Below are 19,991 nucleotides of genomic sequence, written 5' to 3'. Positions count from 1 at the left end.
TATTGTAACCGCGCAAAATTACGACGGACGAAGAGAAGAAAGCACAGTACAAAACGCGGAACTTCAACTCAGGTTTACTGCAAGGAAAACCACATATATACAAGATTCCTAATCACACCTGATAGACAGCAGACACCATCACGTGGCACTGGCATGCGGGCGCGCGTGGCACAATTTAGCATCTAGATAGTAGAATTCCTTCTTGGATAAGGATACGGAAGTGGCGCTTATGCAACGGTCTTTTCTTTTTTTATGCAGTAGGCTTCAAAAGTTCCCTGCTAAGCTGGGTCGGTAATTTTTTCAGGCAACTGTGTCGCGGAACCTGGGCGTGCAGTTACGGCGCGGTGCTCCTGAAGTCTCAAGCAACGTCCAGTTTGCCCTATGTAACAATTCCCACGTGTGAGGGGTATTTTGAACACCACCCCCCTTTTGCAGGGAACGAGCCTGTCTACGTGCTTAGTGCGGCACTCGTTCTTTTTTCCATTTCCCTGCACCATATTGCACATGCCCGAAAGCTTTTTGCGCCCTGAAGACCACCGGGACCTCAAATTTCATGGCCACGAGCACTTTTTTGAGGAAATGGGAAATCTGGTGGAAGTATGGCATAGCCACGGGTCTCCGGCTTTGCGGTTCTTCACTTGGGCAGTGCTTCGGTGGGCATCGAGCTTCCTTGGCAAGGGCCCAAGGTGACCATCTCACAAGGGAAACCCGCACTAGTCAGTCGTTGTAACTGAAATTGCACGCTGTGCTGCATTTCATGTGGGCAAGACTTATCAAGAGCGGCGCGCAGGCAGTTTTTTTGCTATTCCCCTTTTTATAAGCTTTGAATGAGCTGACTCGTGGTTTAAAATACCTTTTTTTGAGCGAGGCTGGTACCTCCAGGACACCTGGGTTCCACTAGTACTAGTAACAATACAGATGTCCAAAAACTCAACCCAAAGGCACGCTCACTTTAGATTTCAGAAATTCGGTTCACTACTGTAATGGCCCCTTCTCAAGATACCCCTTTCAAGAAAATGGCGTAATCGTCTACATATCTAAAAATCTTAGCCAAGTGGGCTGTATCAAGGCTTGCAGCTATTCGCTTGTCACAATATGATAAAAAAGATGTCGCTTAACAATGGGGCAATACATGAACCGATGCAAACGCCATGATTCTGAATGAAATTCTTTCCCTCAAAATTAACCATGGTCGAAGCAAGATAAAAACGGAGCACTTCTACAAAGTCATCTACACTCATGCCACATGCGTTCTGAAAAGCCACTGAGCCGTAGTCATCTATGGTATCCCTAAGATCACAAAGCAGTTTGTCTTGTGGTATGGAATGAAAAAGGTCAACAACGTCAATTGAAAACGGGAACAACGATCCACCTGTGCTTTCCTCGTCACTAAGAAATCTGATAAGCTCTTCAGAATTCTTAAACAAGAACGGGTCCTCAAAGGTGAGCATACGTAGATGTTTCTGAAGAAACTTCGGCATTGCGCCCTGCCACGTATCACGTTTATATACAATGACTCTAAAAGAAACGTCTTTTTTGTGGGTTTTTTCGGAAAAGAAAATGCTAACTGCTCCGCTGGGCGCACCTTTGACAGCAGAACAGTGCCTCTCCAGATTACACCTTTCACATAAACCTATCGCTAGTTTCTTCAGCTTAGCGGCGCTAAACTTCGAGGGGGAGAAGTTTTTTGAAACGGCTTCTCTCGCTTTTTGATGATATACCGAATTAGGCAGAACAGCAAGACTACCCTCTTTATCAGTGATCATTAAGGCAAAATCATTCTGCTTAAGGTACTCAACAGCCCTTTTTACATGGTTTTTGTTTCTGTTGCGGCCGCTTCGTCACAAGGGAATTTACACCTTCTTAAATACACCAGCCTTTTTCCTCCCCTGGGGCACGTCTAGCGATATTTTTGACAAGCGACAACAGCTCTACCGGGGAATCGTCAGGTTCCGTACAGAACTTAGGACCTTTGGACAACACCAAATCAACATACCTAGGTACACTACAGTCACCAATGTAGGTAACTTTACCTGGCTGCGGGTTTTCCTTTTTCCTACCTTTAACCCAATCGAAGAGCGCGGGAAGGCATAGGGGCCACAGTAGTTCAGTGATACACTACACTCCCGAGAATACCTCCTCTACACGCCATCACAGTTCTCTGCTCCCCCAACTAGGGATGCTGCGAGGACCCGTAGGCAACCTTGAAGATGTCGGATTTGCCTCCATAGTTCGGACCGTTGTATCTTTATCAGTCGGATAGAACGCCTTTGCGAGGGAACACACGGGGAGGGGTGAATGACCTCTGGAAAGACGAGCCGGTGGTTCAGGGCGAAGGCACACACGCGCGCACGGCAGGTGACGATGGAAAAAAAAATGCATGTGTACCTCTGTTCAATAGTACAAAAATTCTGTATAGGCATTCCAATCAGCAAACAAGGGAATTATCTGAGGCATTTCATATTCACAAAAACTCCGACATGTGCGTCAGCACACCATTTGTTGTCATCCATGATTGTGAAATTCGGTATCTTAATTCAGCACAGTGATTCGTTTTGTCATTCTGGAAGTAGGCGCATGCGCTGCTGGCTGCCTTGTGTGAGCTATTTAACCTTGTGTGTTTTTTCGAATAAACTTCAGTTGATAGTAGCTCTTGTCCTTCGTTTTCTTTCTCTTGGTGTCCCCTGTAACAGCGCTTTCGAAAATTTAAAAAAAAGTGTGATGGCTGAATTCACACAACGAAAGGAAGGTAGAACAGGGCCCCTTGAACTAGAAAGTAGCGCATGTAACAGGCAAAGGCGGGCTAGTTGGCGGTTAACAGTGCATATTGCAACCGCGCAAAACGACGAGGGACGAATAAATGTATAAATTTGTATAAGTGTAGTATAAATTTTAATAAGTGTTGTATAAATGTGGTTTTCCTTGTAGTAAACCTCAGTTGAAGTCCCGCGTTTTGTACTGTGCTTTCTTCTCTTCGTCCCTCGTCGTTTTGCGCGGCTGCAATATGCACTGTTAACCACCAACTAGCCCGCTTTTGCCTGTTACATGTGCTATTTTTTTTCTCAGCCTGTCTCCCGGAGGAAAAAAAAAACGTGCCACTTTCTTCTATTTGTTTTCTTGCGCTCACTGGCAACTCATCTTACGCGCGCAGATGAAAACAGCCGGTGCAGGAGGAACGCTTTCGTCTATAAGACCATTACTTCGAGTCTCAACGCGCGAGACCCGCCTAAAGCTGGTTGCCGACTTTCTGCTCTCACGTCTGTTGTCCTTCACAACAATACAGCGAGCCTTGGGGCAATTTTTAAAACTTCATTGAAGATCTAAGCTCTGCTTTTTTGTTTACTTTCTTTGTCGCAAGAAACACCAGCAGCAGGCATCCTTGGCGCACCGTTCCCTGACTAGACAGAATCGCAGGCACTAGTCGTTAAAGAATCGCGCCCGATGCAGGCGCGAAATAAACCACGTAGTCATGCATTACTAAACCCTCCTGCAGACTTCACCCGCTAGCTAAGCCTACACAGACACGCTTACGAGGGCAAAAATGAAAGCCCCGCAATAACCGCGCGAAAAGGGGCGACGCACATAGTTTCGTAATAATCGTATCACGACAGCCCGTTTCGCAGCGAGAATAATGCAGCGAACAAAACCAGATGAAATAAACATAATAAAATGACTCATCCATAATAGAGTGCGCTTTCGAAAGCAACAGATTTATTGGGTAGCGCCAAGTCATATTTTTCACGAGCGTCCGACCGTTCGCTGCTGCGTCCAAGCTACCGCGAGTTTCAGCGCGCGGTGTCATATCTCGCTTATGCATCGATCGGCCGGCACCCGCGCCCCAATAAAATCTCGCTTTTCCGGTACAAAAAGCGGTGCGAGGCCACCACCAGCTTCGATCGTATTTTGCGAGTTCACGGTTGCGCGCACAATGCTGCATGCATGATACATTTCATGCGCACATATATGGCCACGATAACTAGAAAAATAGACGCAGTATGGGTTAGTGCTCTGCCTCTTTCTTCACCTCTATCTTTCTCATTTCACTTTCCGACCTTCTTTCTCATTTTACGCTTGACTGTATTTAGCGTACAGGCCGGTGACGTCGCATAAACATTACGCCCTGTGCGCTCTGTATTAGCGCTTTCTTTCGTACATGTTCACTGGCGGTTGATCCGGGTAGTCAGGTAACGTTGCGTAATTAATGATTGCACCGGCAGCTATGTACATTTTGAGTGCTCCACCCTCAGAAAAGTAAGGGCCTATGTTCACCTCATTATCAGGGTAAAAAATATTTGCTACAAGAATGTTTTCCGTGATTCTTCCATTGAGTAGATTGCGGCTGTTATCGATCCATGCGCAGTTGCTGGCAGGTTCAGTTGAGCAAGTTTCTTTCCGACCCCGTGTTTTATTTTCTTTTTTTGTGTGTTTTCATGAAACAGCCACGTTGATGAGAAGATCGAGGTTATAGAAATAAAGATTCGCCAGGAGTTACCAACCTGGCCTCTTCTTTTTAGAAACATTATTATGCTGCAAGAATGCCCTGCATCCATTTGGGACCCTAGATGTGCTAACCTAATTTATGCCCTGGAGCTTGTACAGAATAACTTCGTTCGATTCATTCTGCATAACTACCATACTGCTAGTATACCATCAACGAAACGCACGTCAAATCTAACTTCATTCGGTTCTCGTCGGAAATTTTCTCGCATCTGCTTATTCCATAAAATGTTTCATATTTGTCCCAATATTCGTAGCGAACTCATCCCTTCGCCTTAGTACATCTCATCTCATCTGGACCCCGCACACAAGGTTGGGATCGCCCCATTCAGGACAAAAACATGCGGCAACTCCTTCATTCTTTGAACATCCGAAGACTGGAACCACCTACCAGGATCAACTGCCAGCATTGAAGGTATATCTCATTTTAGAACCGCACTAGCCAGCACTGTATATGCAGAACATTGACTTATTTGTCTGGTCCATGTTCTCTTTTTTTCTTTATTTCACTCATCCACTCCCCTTTGTAGTGCCCCAGGCCTTGAGGGCAAAATATATAAATAAATACCAAGAGTAAAAAATTCGCCCTGAAACGCCGGACTGTGACCGTAGTCAGAATCTCATAACTCATTTCACTGACAATATGTTCAGCTCGCAAGGTAATAAAGTTACTTCGTAGACATCTGGCGGCACATTTCACCAGTTGAAAGTAGAACGCCTTTGAACTACGTGTCAGTCTAGCCACCATGAGTGACACGTTTTTTATGAGCAGCACGGTTTTTATCACCCCGCACAAATCGGCTGTCGTCAATATATTGATACAGTGGACGGGTTGGTTGTCTTGGCATCTGCAGTTTTGTCATCTACCCGCAGCCGCAATGTGCGTACCGTTTTAGCAATGGACGTTGAAAAGGCATATGACAACATCAATCATGCAGCCATTCTAAACTCCAATGACATGCTTCATCGCCCTCGGAGAGTGCGTAGTTTTGTCGCATCATTTTTGGGAGGCAGAAAATTTGCAATACGCCTCAGCGGCGAAGCGGTCGGATCATTTGTTCCTCTCTGCTGCATGCCCCAGGGATCAGTATTGTAGCCGACGTTATTTAATATTGCTTTCATCCCGCTGGCTTGGCGCTTACATGACATCCGTGACATAAAATTTCTTCAGTACGCTGACATCACGGTGTGGAGTACTCACCAAGATCTCCGTACTCAGGAGACTGCCCTTCAATCTGCCTTGGATGTTACCTGTAATTACGCATCATCCATCGGACTTCAGCTATCCGTGCATAAAACAACATACACGTCAGTCGCCAACCGCTGGGGACACCGTAAACTTGCTGCAAGTCCAATCCGTCTTTGTCTATCAGGCACCCCACTACAGGAAAGTCCGAGTGTAAAAATCCTTGGCTTAATGGTTCACCAATCAGGATCAGCGACTGCATGGCTTTCTCAGGCAAAAAGGCAAGCTATTCAGACTTTGGGTTTGATTAGAATAATTGCCCCTAAAACTGGTGGCGCAGGCACGTTCGTTGCACGGCAATTGGTGAGGGCAGTTCTGCAGCCACGTGTTGTTTATCAAGCCCAGTTTAAACATCTTACAAAGTCCAATGGGATCGCCTTGAAGCCGTGAATCGAGAGGCTATGAGGACCATTACGTGCCTTCCACGCATCCCACCGGTCATAGCTTTACAAGAGAATGCGCAGCTCAATACCATTGATGAGCTGGTGCAGCAGCGCCGTGATGCGCGCAGCCTTAAGGACAGTCTATCGCACTCCACGCATGCACTGAGGACTTATGCAACGTCACACTCCATTCTTCAGCCGCCAACGCCAGTTCTTCCCCCATTGAAGTTTGTACAGCTCAGCGACAACAAGCCAACAGATAATCGCCGACCAACATCTGCTAATTCGGCATCGTTGCTTCGCCAGAAATTTGAGGAACAAGATGCTTGCCTGCCTGAAGGATCCATTGTTGTCTACGTAGACGCAAGCATACACGCCTGCGAAGCAACAACAGCAATTTACTGCCCGTGCAGACCTGAGCTCTATCAAACCTCTAGGTTTCAGCTTACGGAACCCCCTTCGTCCTTTTGTGCTGAGCTCGTTGCAGTTCGAGAAGCACTCTGCTCTGTGGCCGACTTAACTATGCTCTCTGCGGCCTGCGTTGTCATCCGCACTGACGCCCTTCAAGTTGTCCGGTTGCTACGACGTGTTAGCCGCTGTCCAACGATATGTCAGGACATCCACCGGCTCGCGGCACGCATCCCGCAGCCAGTACATATTGAGTGGATCCCACGGGATCTGCTGACCTATCAAGGCCAGGCAGATTTAGCGACCCGCCATGCGAATCCAAACTCATCACTGCCTCGGCTCCTTCATTTGGACAATTTTACCCTCCTTTCATCAAGAAAGAAACTCCTCCGGCGCCGCACGCGTGCTCTAATCTCTCCGTGTGTGGTAACCCTCCCCCGCGGTCTTACCCGTGCAGAAGAGGTTGCGCTTAGGAGGATCCGGGTCGGGGTTGCAATCACACCTGCCGTCACTCGGAAGTGGCCTCAGTACCGAGATTTGTTTCCTCGGCTAGGGTGTCCGATATGCAAACACGAGGACTTTGAAGCTGACATTCATCACTTGCTGTGGAACTGCCCAGCTCTCAAGCCTACAAGGGTCCGACACCTGAAGGTAGCGGGTCTTTCACCCAGCAACCCTGCTTCATACATTGCCTGGACGCAGGGACCATACCATCGTTCTCTACTGGACTTCATCAAATCAGCTTGCCTTTTTCCATTCATTTAATCACTGGTACATATTTCATCACACCTTCAGCGATTATTGATGCCCTGCGGCAATAAATCTCGTTTACAAAAAAAAAAAAACTCGTGTTACTAGAGTTCGCAAGCTTAATTCAGAAATTATTTTTAAAGTTTACATCAACAAACTATAAAGGGGGGAGCTGGCGCCCATTTGTGGCACCGGCTTCTCTTTGCCGCAGAGGTGAACAACACCCATGAAGTGACGACGTGGCGCACAACGACATATTCGCAACACTCAACACAGAGTACAATGCAAAGTAGAACGCGAAAGTATATGTGAACAAGGAATGTTAGATAAAAACCCACAACAGCACACTGGATATTACTAGGCAGGGGAAAAAGGAAGGAATAAATATAAAGAAACCCCTGTATTACACAATCAGTTATGCAAAAGAAATCGTAATGGAATAGTACGCAACACAACTGGTAGCAACACAGTTTCGTTTTGTAAGCGGCAATGAAACACAAATGGTAACAAGACAACACACAGAGAATTTTTGTGCAAGAAGCTATGGAACATGACGGGTAACAAGGTAACACTGTAAACAAATAGCGTCACTGCTACGACATTACCCTGTGGCGGAAGGGGTGTGCGTACAAGGACGCAGATATTTTTTCGTAAAAGATAGGAAGCGGTCGGTTGCTGAGACGCGAGATACGAGCAGTGAAATAGTCGAGGATTGCATTTTGAGGGTCGCCAACACTTCAAAAAACAAGAACAAAAAAACAAGATTCCAATTACTTCTGTGCCATGTGTCTGATCGCCAAGAATAAGTATGAGTATGAGAGCGTTCTTCGGAAGCATAAATTATTTATGTTATAACGTATACACCTCGGCATACACCCCAGCACCGCATAAATGCTACAATGTCGGCTAGGGCATACTCATTCTGATAACGACAGTGTTTAGAAAAAAAATTTGCAAACTGATACCTAGCCGCAGGTTAAAGATCAGAGCGCGGTGTCATATCCGAGTAGACAACCGGCTGTCCTAACGCAAACTGCAATTTTAACTAGAGAAAAAAGGCACGAAGAAATGTTGCCGATAGTGTCGATTATTCAGAAGGTTCCCGGTGCCGTGTGCCCCGTCTAACAGTCAGCTTTCCCCGTTGCCTCTGTAAATATTACAGGGCAAGAGGCCCGATATAGGCGCAAAGCTGTCTGGCCTAACTATACTAGCCAACGAAATGCATAATGTATCATCTATGCTCCATACAGTGACGCCTTGAAAACACATGCGCTTTGTCGTCTACCTCAACTCCCGAATAGACTGCCTGGAAACAAAACAAAATAATATAGCATAAAACCTAAGATTTTGCTATTGCCAACATATCGAAAAACACAACAGAAAATTTTCTGTTGTCACAACAGAGAGCAAAGGTTTTTGTAGTTACAACAGGATTTTCTGTAGTATTGTGCAGTTACCTGTAGTAACAATAGAGCCAGTTTTGTCGCGAACGCAGACAACATTGCAATACTGCAGAAAGATCTGTCGTAACGACACGACGACAAAAAATCTTGTTACGACCAGCTCTGTCGTATTATCGACTGGGTGAGCCACATGATTGAGGCCGAATCGAAGCTTGCCAAGCTCCCGAACCCAACGACGTTTGGCAGCAGAAGCACCGGTTGAAGAAACGGGCGTATATAAAAGGCTACGTGACACAACATGACGACAGCAGACGCAATGTACTGGAAAAAAAAGTGATAGATACAAAGTTGCCCATGAAAGCGTAAAAATCTCATAAAGAAAGCGTAGTTCTTAAAAAAGAGGCAGAACATCATTATTGAAACAGAACAGACACAAGCAAACACAAGATATTCAGAAGTATGAGCATCTAGAAGCTACGTGACGCTTAAGGAGGAAAGGAAACAAAAATATTAACGCTCAAAAATGTCAAAAATACTCGTCCGTTAAGTTATTACTGACAATCATAAAGCAAAATCTACGAATACAACCTTGTTTCACAATCTCCCACGGCCAAAAAAGAAAAAGAAAAGAGTGTGGGGCGATAGACTAGAAACACCCGAGATCATTTTTCTAAGTTATTCACAACGTTGGTGTATTGGCGATGAAATAAAATTAGTGCACAGGTCAACGAGCTCAGCACTCTCGCAAACACGCACACCAGCGTACAGAAAACCGAAGACACGCTGGAAAGATGGAATGCACGGTGCCCGCACAGATAAAAGATTAATGTGCTTTGTACACATACGCGACAGGATATAGGGCAGCCTTAAAAATGTGACCCCCTCTTTCCTGATTGGATCGATGCGTTTCCGACAGGCCTTTCTTTGGTGGGCGGCTTTCGACATCACGGCCGACCGAAATGCGGAGCGTAAAGCGTTTACGAGATATAAGCCTGATTTCTCCGTGGCCTGCGCAGTCAAAGTTGACGAGTTGCTCAAACATTTTTCTTCTCTCTCGCTCAGTGGTTTCAAAGGCTGCAAAAAGTTTTTTTTTTATTTGCAACAGCATTACTTCTGAAACAGTCGGTGCACATTTTAGACGTACCAGCAGATGACACCCCACGAGCTCAAAGAAAGAAGCGGCAGAGTACAAGGCTGCATCCTTCCTTGTGTCTTGCGATCTGCTTCCTTTACGTTCGTACAAGGATCCGCTGATGCGCTTAAAGTGTATAGTATATATCTTGTAGAGCTAGTTATATGTATGTATGTATGTATGTATGTATGTATGTATGTATGTATGTATGTATGTATGTATGTATGTATGTATGTATGTATGTATGTATGTATGTATGTATGTATGTATGTATGTATGTATGTATGTATGTATGTATGTATGTATGTATGTATGTATGTATGTATGTGTGTGTGTGTATGTGTGTATGTATGTATGTATGTATGTATGTATGTATGTATGTATGTATGTATGTATGTATGTATGTGTATGTATGTGTGCGTGTGTGTGTGTGTGTATGTATGTATCATCATCATCATCATCATCATCATCATCATCACCACCACCACCACCACCATCATCATCATCATCATCATCATCCTCGGCCTTACTACACCCACTGCAGGGCAAAGGCCTCTCCCATGTCTCTCCAATTAACCCTATCCTTTGCCAGCTGCATCCACCCTTTGCCTGCAAACTTCTTAATCTCATCCGCCCATCTAACCTTCTGCCGCCCCCTGCTACGCTTACTTTCTCTTGGAACCCACTCCGTTACCCTTAAAGACCAGCGGTTATCTTGCCTTCGCATTACATGCCCTGCCCAAGCCCATTTCTTTCTCTTGATTTCGACTAGGATGTCATTAACCCGTGTTTGTTCCCTCACCCACTCTGCCCGCTTCCGATCTCTTAACGTTACACCTATCATTTTTCTTTCCATGGCTCGCTGCGTTGTCCTTAACTTAAGCTGAACTCTTTTCGTTAGCCTCCACGTTTCTGCCCCGTAGGTGAGTACCGGTAAGATTATGCTGTTGTACACTTTCCTCTTGAGGGAAATTGGTAAACTGCCACTCATGATCTGCGAGAATTTGCCATATGCGCTCCACCCCATTCTTATCCTTCTAGTTATCTCCCTCTCATGATCCGGATCAGCTGTCACTACCTGCCCTAAGTAGACGTATTCCGGCACAATTTCTAGGCTCTCGCTGCCAATTGTGAACTGTTGTTCCCTTGCTAGACTGTTGAACATTACCTTGGTTTTCTGCATGTAAATTTTTAGACTCATCGATCTGCTCTGCCTGTCTAACTCGTTGATCATGATTTGCAGTTCACCTCCTGAGTGACTCAGCAAGGCAATGTCATCAGCAAATCTCAGATTATTTAGGTATTCTCCATTTATTCTTATTCCCAACTGTTCCCAATTCAGGCCTCGAAATACCTCCTGCAAACATGCGGTGAACAGCATTGGCGATATCGTGTCTCCTTGCCTGACGCCCTTCCTTATTGGAATTTTATTGCTGACTTTATGGAGGACTATAGTAGCTGTGCAGTTGCTATATATATCTTCCAGTATTTTGACATAAGGCTCTTCTACCCCCTGATTACGCAATGCCTGTATGACTGCTGAGGTTTCCACTGAGTCGAATGCTTTCTCGTAATCAATGAAAGCTATATATAGAGGTTGGTTATATTCTGCGCATTTCTCTATCACCTGATTGATAGTGTGAATATAATCTATTGTGGAATATCCTTTACGAAAGCCTGCCTGATCATTTGGTTGATTAAAGTCTAACGTTGCCCTGACTCTATTAGCGATTACCTTAGTAAATACTTTGTAGGCAACGGATAGTAAGCTGATCGGCCTGTAATTTTTCAAGTCATTGGCGTCTCCCTTCTTATGAATTAAGATAATGTTTGCATTCTTCCAAGCTTCTGGTACAGTCGAGGTCATAAGGCATTGCGTATACAGGGTGGCTAGTTTTTCTAGCACGATGTCCCCTCCATCCTTCAACAGATCTGCTGTTACCTGATCCTCCCCAGCTGCTTTTCCCCTTTTCATTGCTTCTAAGGCTTTCTTTACTTCATCTTTCGTTGCTGGCGGGATGACGCATTGCTGTGCACTGCTGTCTTCCTCATTAGCGCTCTGATTACATTGGCTACTGTACAGGTCTGTGTAGAACTCTTCGGCTACGTTAACTATCTTATCCATATTGCTAATGACATTGCCCTGCTTGTCTCTTAATGCATACATCTGGTTTTTACCTATGCCTAGTTTCCTCTTCACTGTTTTTAGGCTACCTCCGTTCTTTATAGCATGCTCGATTCTCTCCATATTAAACTTCCTTATGTCGGCTACCTTGCGCTTATTTATTAACTTTGATAGCTCCGTTAGTTCTATTCTATCGGTAGTGTTAGATGCCTTCATGTTTTTGGCGCTTCTTAATCAGATCTTTCGTCACCTGAGATAGCTTCCCGGTATCTTTTCGAACTGTCCTACCGCCTACTTCTACTGCGCACTCCGTAATTATTGATGTCAGGTTATCGTGCATTGAATGAACATCAAGATCATCTTCCTCAGTTAAAGCCGAGTATCTGTTTTGCAGCGCTATCCTAAACTCCTGTGCTTTCCCTCTTACGGCTAACTCGTTAATGGTCTTCTTCTTCGCTAGCTTCTTCCGTTCCCTCTTCAAGTCTAAGCTAATTCTAGACCTTACCATTCTATGGTCGCTGCAACGCACCCTTCCGAGGACGGCCACATCCTGACTGATGCCAGGTTTAGCGCATAGTATGAAGTCGATTTCATTTTTAATCTCACCATTGTATGTATGTATGTATGTATGTATGTATGTATGTATGTATGTATGTATGTATGTATGTATGTATGTATGTATGTATGTATGTATGTATGTATGTATGTATGTATGTATGTATGTATGTATGTATGTATGTATGCATGTATGTATGTATGTATGTATGTATGTATGTATGTATGTATGTATGTATGTATGTATGTATGTATGTATGTATGTATGTATGTATGTATGTATGTATGTATGTATGTATGTATGTATGTATGTATGTATGTATTTTGTAGAGCTCGTTTCCTCTGTGGACACGTTATTTGCGATGGTTCGTAACCTCATTCTCCTCGAAGCACTGTGTCCCCTGAATTTCCTCTCGAGTTACCATGCTTTTCTGCGCTGATGCAATTCGTTCGACAATATTCCCCAATTTTATTGCTGCAACGAAAATTTTCCACAATGCATTTCTCCACATCGCATTGGGGAGGTACGTTTGCTACGGAAGGAGACACAAAGATGCGTTTGCCGCAGTACAGAACAACAATACAGCGAAGCACGGCAAATCACTAAATTCCGATACTAAGAGAAAAGCTCTGGGGAGCAGAGCTGCAGTGCAGGAAAACTGAGTATGAAAAGCTGCTTAGGAGGAAGGCAAATAAATTTTGAGGAGAAAATACAGCACACGGTGTTGCAAATAAATGCCGGCGGAGAATGTGGGAAAAGGTTATGGCACGGAAATAGAAAGGTGAAAGAGGAAACAAGTATCTGATACAGTAACACGCCACTGCCTTGATTCTGTAGACGAGAAGGTTTACTCATAATACTTGCAGCTAACTCAATGAGGCGTCAAAACAGAAGCCACGAAAAATAAACTCATTCGCTTTCACTATTCTGCTCAGTCTGTCCGGCTTTTTGTCCAACTTCACGTGCGTGTGAGTACATTTCGTGTTTTCCTAGGTTATTTTCCTGAAACAGCCACACTTTAAGCTGCACACAGAAGCTGCAGGAGCCACAAGGCTACGATAACGAAAAAGATAAGCAAAAAATGGAAGCTGATTTGCGTATTTAGGCCAAATGCGATTGTGTGTGCTACCAGAGTGCGTGTCGCAATACTTGCATCATTAAACACTGCTTCTCTAATGTTTGTCGTGGTGTGCCTTGTTTAAAAAAAGGTCAGCCACATGTCTTATAAAGAATGTGACTCACCTGGGTAGGTTGCCCACAAGCCGGTGGGCAGGTGTCCACCTGCCCACCATGCAGGCTTCAGACAAACACACGGCTAAATGCGGGGAATGGTCGCTATAAGTGCAAAGCGCAATAAACATGACCACGAAACGGCCGGCATCCGTGAGAGAAAGGGCAAGGCACAGAATTCGACGACTAGCCCTCGTGGCGAATGTTGAGACGTAAATTGTTCCAAATACGAGGTACAACTGAAGCAAACCATGCAGATACGCGGGGCACTTGTTTCACTTCATTTGGAAGGCCATCAAATGCAAAATGAGCGCCCTGGACGTCTCCGTCATTGATGGACATAATAATCCGCACCACACCACCAACTTCATCTGAGATGCCAATAACACCTGCTAGCCGTCGGCCACTCGCTGCGACTCGTTGGGACTCCAGCTGCATTCTCCTTTTTTTCTTTTCTTTGGGGGGGGGGGGGGGGGGGGGGGGGTTGCCTACTCTGTCATCCCGCAAGCAGTCGGCTAGAAGTGCTACGCTTCACATGCCATATGCCTCCCCCCCCCCCCCCCCCCCCCCGGTGTTATTTTCTTAATTTCAGCCCAATTATGCTCAACTCGCGTTTGTTCTCTGATTCAAGACAATTATGGGGGGCTAGATACTCCCTACTATGCACCAGATGCGGAGATGCGAAAGAACAGCACATGTACAAACAGCATGCGTAAGAACAGCGCACAAAACAGCACAGCGACAGAAGAGCAAAAAGATAAAAACGGCACAGTGACAAAACAGCAGAGATAAAAAAACAGCATGGCGACAAAACAGCACAGGGAAAAAACAGCACGCGTCAAAACAGCACGCTAGACAAAACAGTACAGCAAACAAACAGCAGGACGACAGAAGAGCTCAGAAAAAAAAACAGCATGACGACAAAACTGCAGGGCGCATCCGGAGGGGTAAACTATCATAGCCATAATCGAAAAACCGCAGCTAACAACACATGCGGCAGCGACCTTTTGGAGCTAGCGAGTGCTCGTTTCGCTGGATCATTAAGAAACAGAGCAGGCTCATTCAATGAGGAACAGCGTTGCTTGAACCTTGCATATGGCAGAACTAGTGGTTATCTTCAGGAAAGTGGAGTGGTATATGGTGATGTGATGTTTTTTCTGAGGGTTTTTCCTTTTTGTTTGGCTTTCGTTTTTTTTTAATTTATCAAATTACTTGCTGATAAAGTCTTCAGAGAAGTTCGCACACATTCGGTGAAAGAACATTCAACGTCGTAGCTGTCATTTAAAGATATAACGGCATAATAGCAAGACGCCGTTGCGTTTATGTAGTCGTTTATATGATGTCAGTAACGCCTCAGGTAAGTATTTTAGTTCGGGTAGCTCTTTTTTTACTGGTAGTTTTCAACTCCTTGAAAGGAAGCCCTGCGGCCGACAGCCCTTTTTACGAGTATCTACCAAGAATATGATCGGCCTGTAACTCTTGGCTGAATACTACTACTAGTGTTACCTGGGCTAGAGCCGTCCCAGCAGTATAATTATGACCAGCTTTTCCTGCTGTCTTTACCGAAGCAAAACATAGTGTTTTACCAATTCGTTATTCTCGTTAATTTTTTTTGCTGGACCCTTTTAATCTTCAAGCCAGATTGGCCAATAAACATCTTGTGAAACGAAATTCTCAGCATTAATTCTACAACTCTGCTTCAGCAGACTCCCACCTGCGTTTGTTCGGTTAGGTGTGTGTTATGTGTTTCTTGTGAATTCTGAGCAAATGGGTCAATTTTGATGTTTGAATAAAATTGACTTCTCAGTGAAAAAGTACCTTTGAACAAATGTTGCGAAAATTTTTGTTTCGAAATTATTCTCTTCGAAGCGAACAGAAGAGGTTCAACATAAAATTGCACTCAACAAATGCACGCTGATGCATGAACTTTCAGGTCAGCTGTGCAACCCATTTAGCAAAGTAAAGTAACCGCCGGTCAGCCTCAGACAACCACTGTGCAGCGTCCTGGTTAAACACCAAACAACCTGAAAATGTCGGCTCGGGCAATCTTGCGATCGTTAAAAGTAAGCATCGCATACTAGATATTTTCAATTCAATTCAATTCCGATGGCAAGAGATTTCAAGAATAACACCTTTTGGTACACCCAAAGCCCTATATCGGCCGTATTGGCCAGCATTCGGCATCATGATGTCAACCCGCAGAATCGATGCTTCCAGAACAACTTCTGCGTCATTCATTCCATTACCCGCCAGAAAAAGGCGAATATTTGAGATCGCAAATATTTCCGTATACTCTGTTCCTTATTGAGTCTTTGAAACGAGCACTGGCTAACTCCAAAGGTTGCTGCCATATTTGCTGTGATCTACCATTTGTTTATGGCTATGGTTGTTCACCCCTCCAGCAGAGCTGCACCGTACTCCACTGTGCTGTTTTGTCGTCGTTATGTTTTTCCCCTGCACTCTTCTTTCGTGGTACTGTTTTTTCGCTGTGCTGTTTTTCTATGTGCTGTTTTGTCACTGTGCCGTTTTTTCCTTTGCTGTTTTGTCGCTGAGCTGTTTTGACGCATGCTGTTTTCTCGTGTGCATTATGCTGCAGAGTTCGGTGCTTGTTGTATTTGGCCCAGAAGATGAATAATAAATGCGGCATAGTTACCCACTGCATCTTGCCTTTATATAGACGAACGCTACTCCCTCTTTTTTAAGCACACGGGCTCCCTGTGCTGCTTGTGTTCGCGTTACTTCTTCGTAATAAATATGCGTCTCTACTCTGACGTCCTGAGGCTCAGAGTTATATTACTCGCGCTAAAAATGCTTTATGGCGAAAAATGTTTGACGGCGTAAAAACTTTACGCGACATAAAATCAACTTAAACAGCCGTAATGTACGTACCATGCCACAATCACACAATTAATCTTTACGGCTATAGGTAAGCGCGGCGATCTTATTGTCGTTACTGTTTTTATCACGCTGGGTTTCACTAGTTGAGTACCCAAAACGTGCAACTCGGCAATATGTCCACTTCTGGAAGGCTGTAACAAAATTAAAAGAGAGAGAGCGATAATTGCTATCGCAAAGATAAGCGCGGCGTGCCATGCACGGCAATTTATATAGATAGCCAAAAGTGGTCGTTCGGGAAAGCGCTTCTCATTATAAGAGAAGCATGTGCGCCTATCTCTTTTCTCGCGCACGCTGCCTACTGAGACACTTTAGTGTGCCCTTGAATAAATTAGAGGCTATGTTTGTCGGCACTAACGACATTTAAAGTAACTGATGACGCCAACACTGGCCTAATAAATGAATGGTGTGTGTGTCCACGTGACTGCTCCTGGGTAATTATTTCTCGGAAACTTGAATGCACCATGGTTGCTTCCCCTACCGAACCTGTATACTGTATCGGCTCATATGATAAAATGGGAAGAGCAAACTGGTGTCACATGTGCACACTATGTGTAAAAATATAGCGGGACGCTTAAGTCCGGCTTAAAGGTATGACGCGACAGCGTTAATGATCATATGCAACTTTTTCTTAATTAGTACACCTTTCTGCTTACACATACTCAGTGAATACATTGGTAGACGTACTAGGGCACGTGACACAGCACAAAACCCACAAGGTCCCCCTTTAACCAAGTCAAACGAACGTGTCTCAATCGTCTCGGCATAGCGTTTCTGACACGGAACCCAAAGGCCATGCGATTGGGTCCCAATTAATTACCGCAATCTTCTGCTCAGCGTAACTAATTTACTTTATATCCTTACATGTCTTGCTAGCATTTAAGTCATGCTTCGACCTCATATCACAATGTAAGCGAAGTTTTAATAATTTTCGTTCTACAGCTCAAAGTGACGTCACGACCCTGTTGACTAATCGGGATTTTCTTGTCATGCCAACGCCGACAACTACGGCGGTTTCTCTGGTGAACGGGAGCTTGACGCTGTAGCGTGATAGTTACCGTTTGGTTTATGGGAGTTTAACGTCCCAAAGCGACTCGGGCTATGGGCACGCCACAGTGGAGGGCTCTCGAAATTTCGACCACCTGGGGTTCTTTAACGTGCACTGACATCGCACAGTAGACGGGCTTCTCGAATTTCGCTTCCATAGAAATTCTACCACCGCGGCCGGGATCGAACCCGCGTTTTTCGGGTCAGCAGCCGAGCGCCATAACCACTGAACCACTGCAGCGGCCACGTAGCGTAAAAGTTAGCAAATGGATATCGGGAAAAGGCGCTGCATCTTCAGCAATGGACCTCCTGTGTAGGGAGTTCTCAGAAATTAAAGGAAGCGCATATGTCCGGTAAACACCTCTAATTTTAATAAAACAAAATTGACTCCGACACGTATTGGCGAAAAATCTATAGGCTTATTTTATCCGGAATGAAATTTCTGTCGGAAGCAAAAATCAGGTCTCGCCGTCGGCGCGTTCTGCGAACTTCCATAAATTTGGCTTCTTGGCGTATTTTAACACACAAATAGTTGCGACTAGCGGCTTGATATTTTCTCTAAAAAAAATAAAAACTGCCTGTGCAACTAAAGAAATTTAAGCCATTTTTGTCGTAACACCTTGCATGCAAAAAAAAAGGCGGAAATGCTACACATTTTAAGCAACTGATAAATTTTGTATTCATGTTAATTAGCACCTGCAAAAACTGAGAAGGCTTAAAGTATTCTTTGCTGATTATACGCTTTTTTTCCAAAGCATGTGAAAATTTTGGTCGGAATAGGAAGCGTGTTTCCCATATGAAACGATAAAAGAAACATCATTGCTATCTTCGCAAGCCACAAATTTTGGAGTATCTTTAACCTGAATAAAAAGCAAGCTATTTTCGTTTTCTTTCGACCTTTCAGGTATCAAGGCCAACAATATATTTAGTCTTGAAAGATTACTGTAATTTTCATGTATCCGAAGAAGCACCAAATTTGGCCATTTTAGCACAGTCGCCTTTACAAGTGCACATGCAGAAAAAAAAGTGAGTATGTCAGTAGCCTGCGTGGGGAGAGCCTGCACAATAAAATTTCGGCGGACGTAGCTTATGTGATGTTAATTTTAACAAGCCGCGCAATCTTGTCATCCTCCCGCTGACGTTAGACATTCTTCAAAAACCTTTTTTGTTTTTCGCTGCAGGCAGCAGCCTTTACCTCTTTCTGAAAATAACTGCAACTGAGATAATATGACCATTTTTATTGCTCTTTAACTTTGTAACTGCAAAGATATGCAACATATTTGGACGAACACGACTACGACATTGTGGATTTTGATTTCTTTTAATGTGAGAAAAATGAAATACTGTCTTTTCCTTAACTGAGTTTCAAAATAATGCGAGTATTCTACTCATATGACCTTCAGTGAAGCCTAATATGAAGAGCACTTCACTGTTGAAAGAAGGCCGGCACAAATGCTGAGAAGAGAGATAAAAGGTATCAAAAATACTTTCAACTTAAAAGGTTCCATACCGACGATGTATGAGGGACGGCATTTGGGTAAATTTTCAAACCATGTCATATCAGCGTGTTTGCCGCGAAAAAGCTGCGTTATAAGCATTTTCGTTGGCTGCATTGACTCTCCCTTATTTTCTTAGTACCAAATTTCTAAAACTGGATCTGTCCTTCTGTTCCCATTTTTCCTTTATTTTCTTTGCTTGTGCTAAAAATTTAATCATGACGTAGTTGGAAGCAAATAGCGCCAAGCACATTCGGACCGACAATGCACTTTCAGGCAAATCAGTTTTCTATTTATTCTGATTCTCTTTTAAAAGGCAGCATCTCCTACCTTCAGCTCCACTTCTCCACGAAGCTCCAGCCGGAACGTCTTGAAGGTGTCCAGGACAGATTTCGTGGCCGAGCTGACATGGATTTTCAAGGCTGGCATGTGAAACAGAAGAAACAAACACACACACGAACGATATCATTGATGGTAGAGATTGGTACGGACGAATGATAATGTGCGCGTTTGAATGTAGGCTGTTGCATCATTAGCTTCTCAGAGGTGATTCTGCATTTATTTCGTGCGTGCACAACACTTGGTTCTAGTTTAATTTTTCTTCTGGACCCCTATCACTGTGCGCGCATGTGCGTGTTTAATTGGTTAATGGGGCTTAAAGTCCCAGGGCTGTCAGGCTATGAGGAGCGCCTTGGTGGAGGGTGGTTTTGAATAATTTCGACCACCTGGGGTTCTTTAAAGTGCACTAACATCGCACAGTATACACGGGCCTATAGCATTTCGTTTCCATTGCTCCGTCGAAATGCGACCGCAGCAGCCGGGA

The 19,991-nt window shown here is 44.4% G+C and overlaps 1 protein-coding gene across 1 annotated transcript in view; it reads right to left on the bottom strand.

The window, feature by feature from the left end:
* Positions 1 to 19,991, bottom strand: part of LOC144094775 (atrial natriuretic peptide receptor 1-like) — a 235,052-nt gene that overhangs the window by 6,077 nt on the left and 208,984 nt on the right. Inside the window, exon 8 of the mRNA XM_077628679.1 lies at positions 19,499 to 19,590. Within this exon, the coding sequence (XP_077484805.1) occupies positions 19,499 to 19,590 (92 nt within the window). The remainder of the gene's footprint in view (positions 1 to 19,498; positions 19,591 to 19,991) is intronic.

Source organism: Amblyomma americanum, chromosome 6, assembly GCF_052857255.1.
Source record: "Amblyomma americanum isolate KBUSLIRL-KWMA chromosome 6, ASM5285725v1, whole genome shotgun sequence".
Taxonomy (NCBI): Eukaryota; Metazoa; Arthropoda; class Arachnida; order Ixodida; family Ixodidae; genus Amblyomma; species Amblyomma americanum.
The sequence above is the reverse complement of the archived record's forward strand: the minus strand, read 5'-3'. Positions and strand labels throughout refer to the sequence as shown.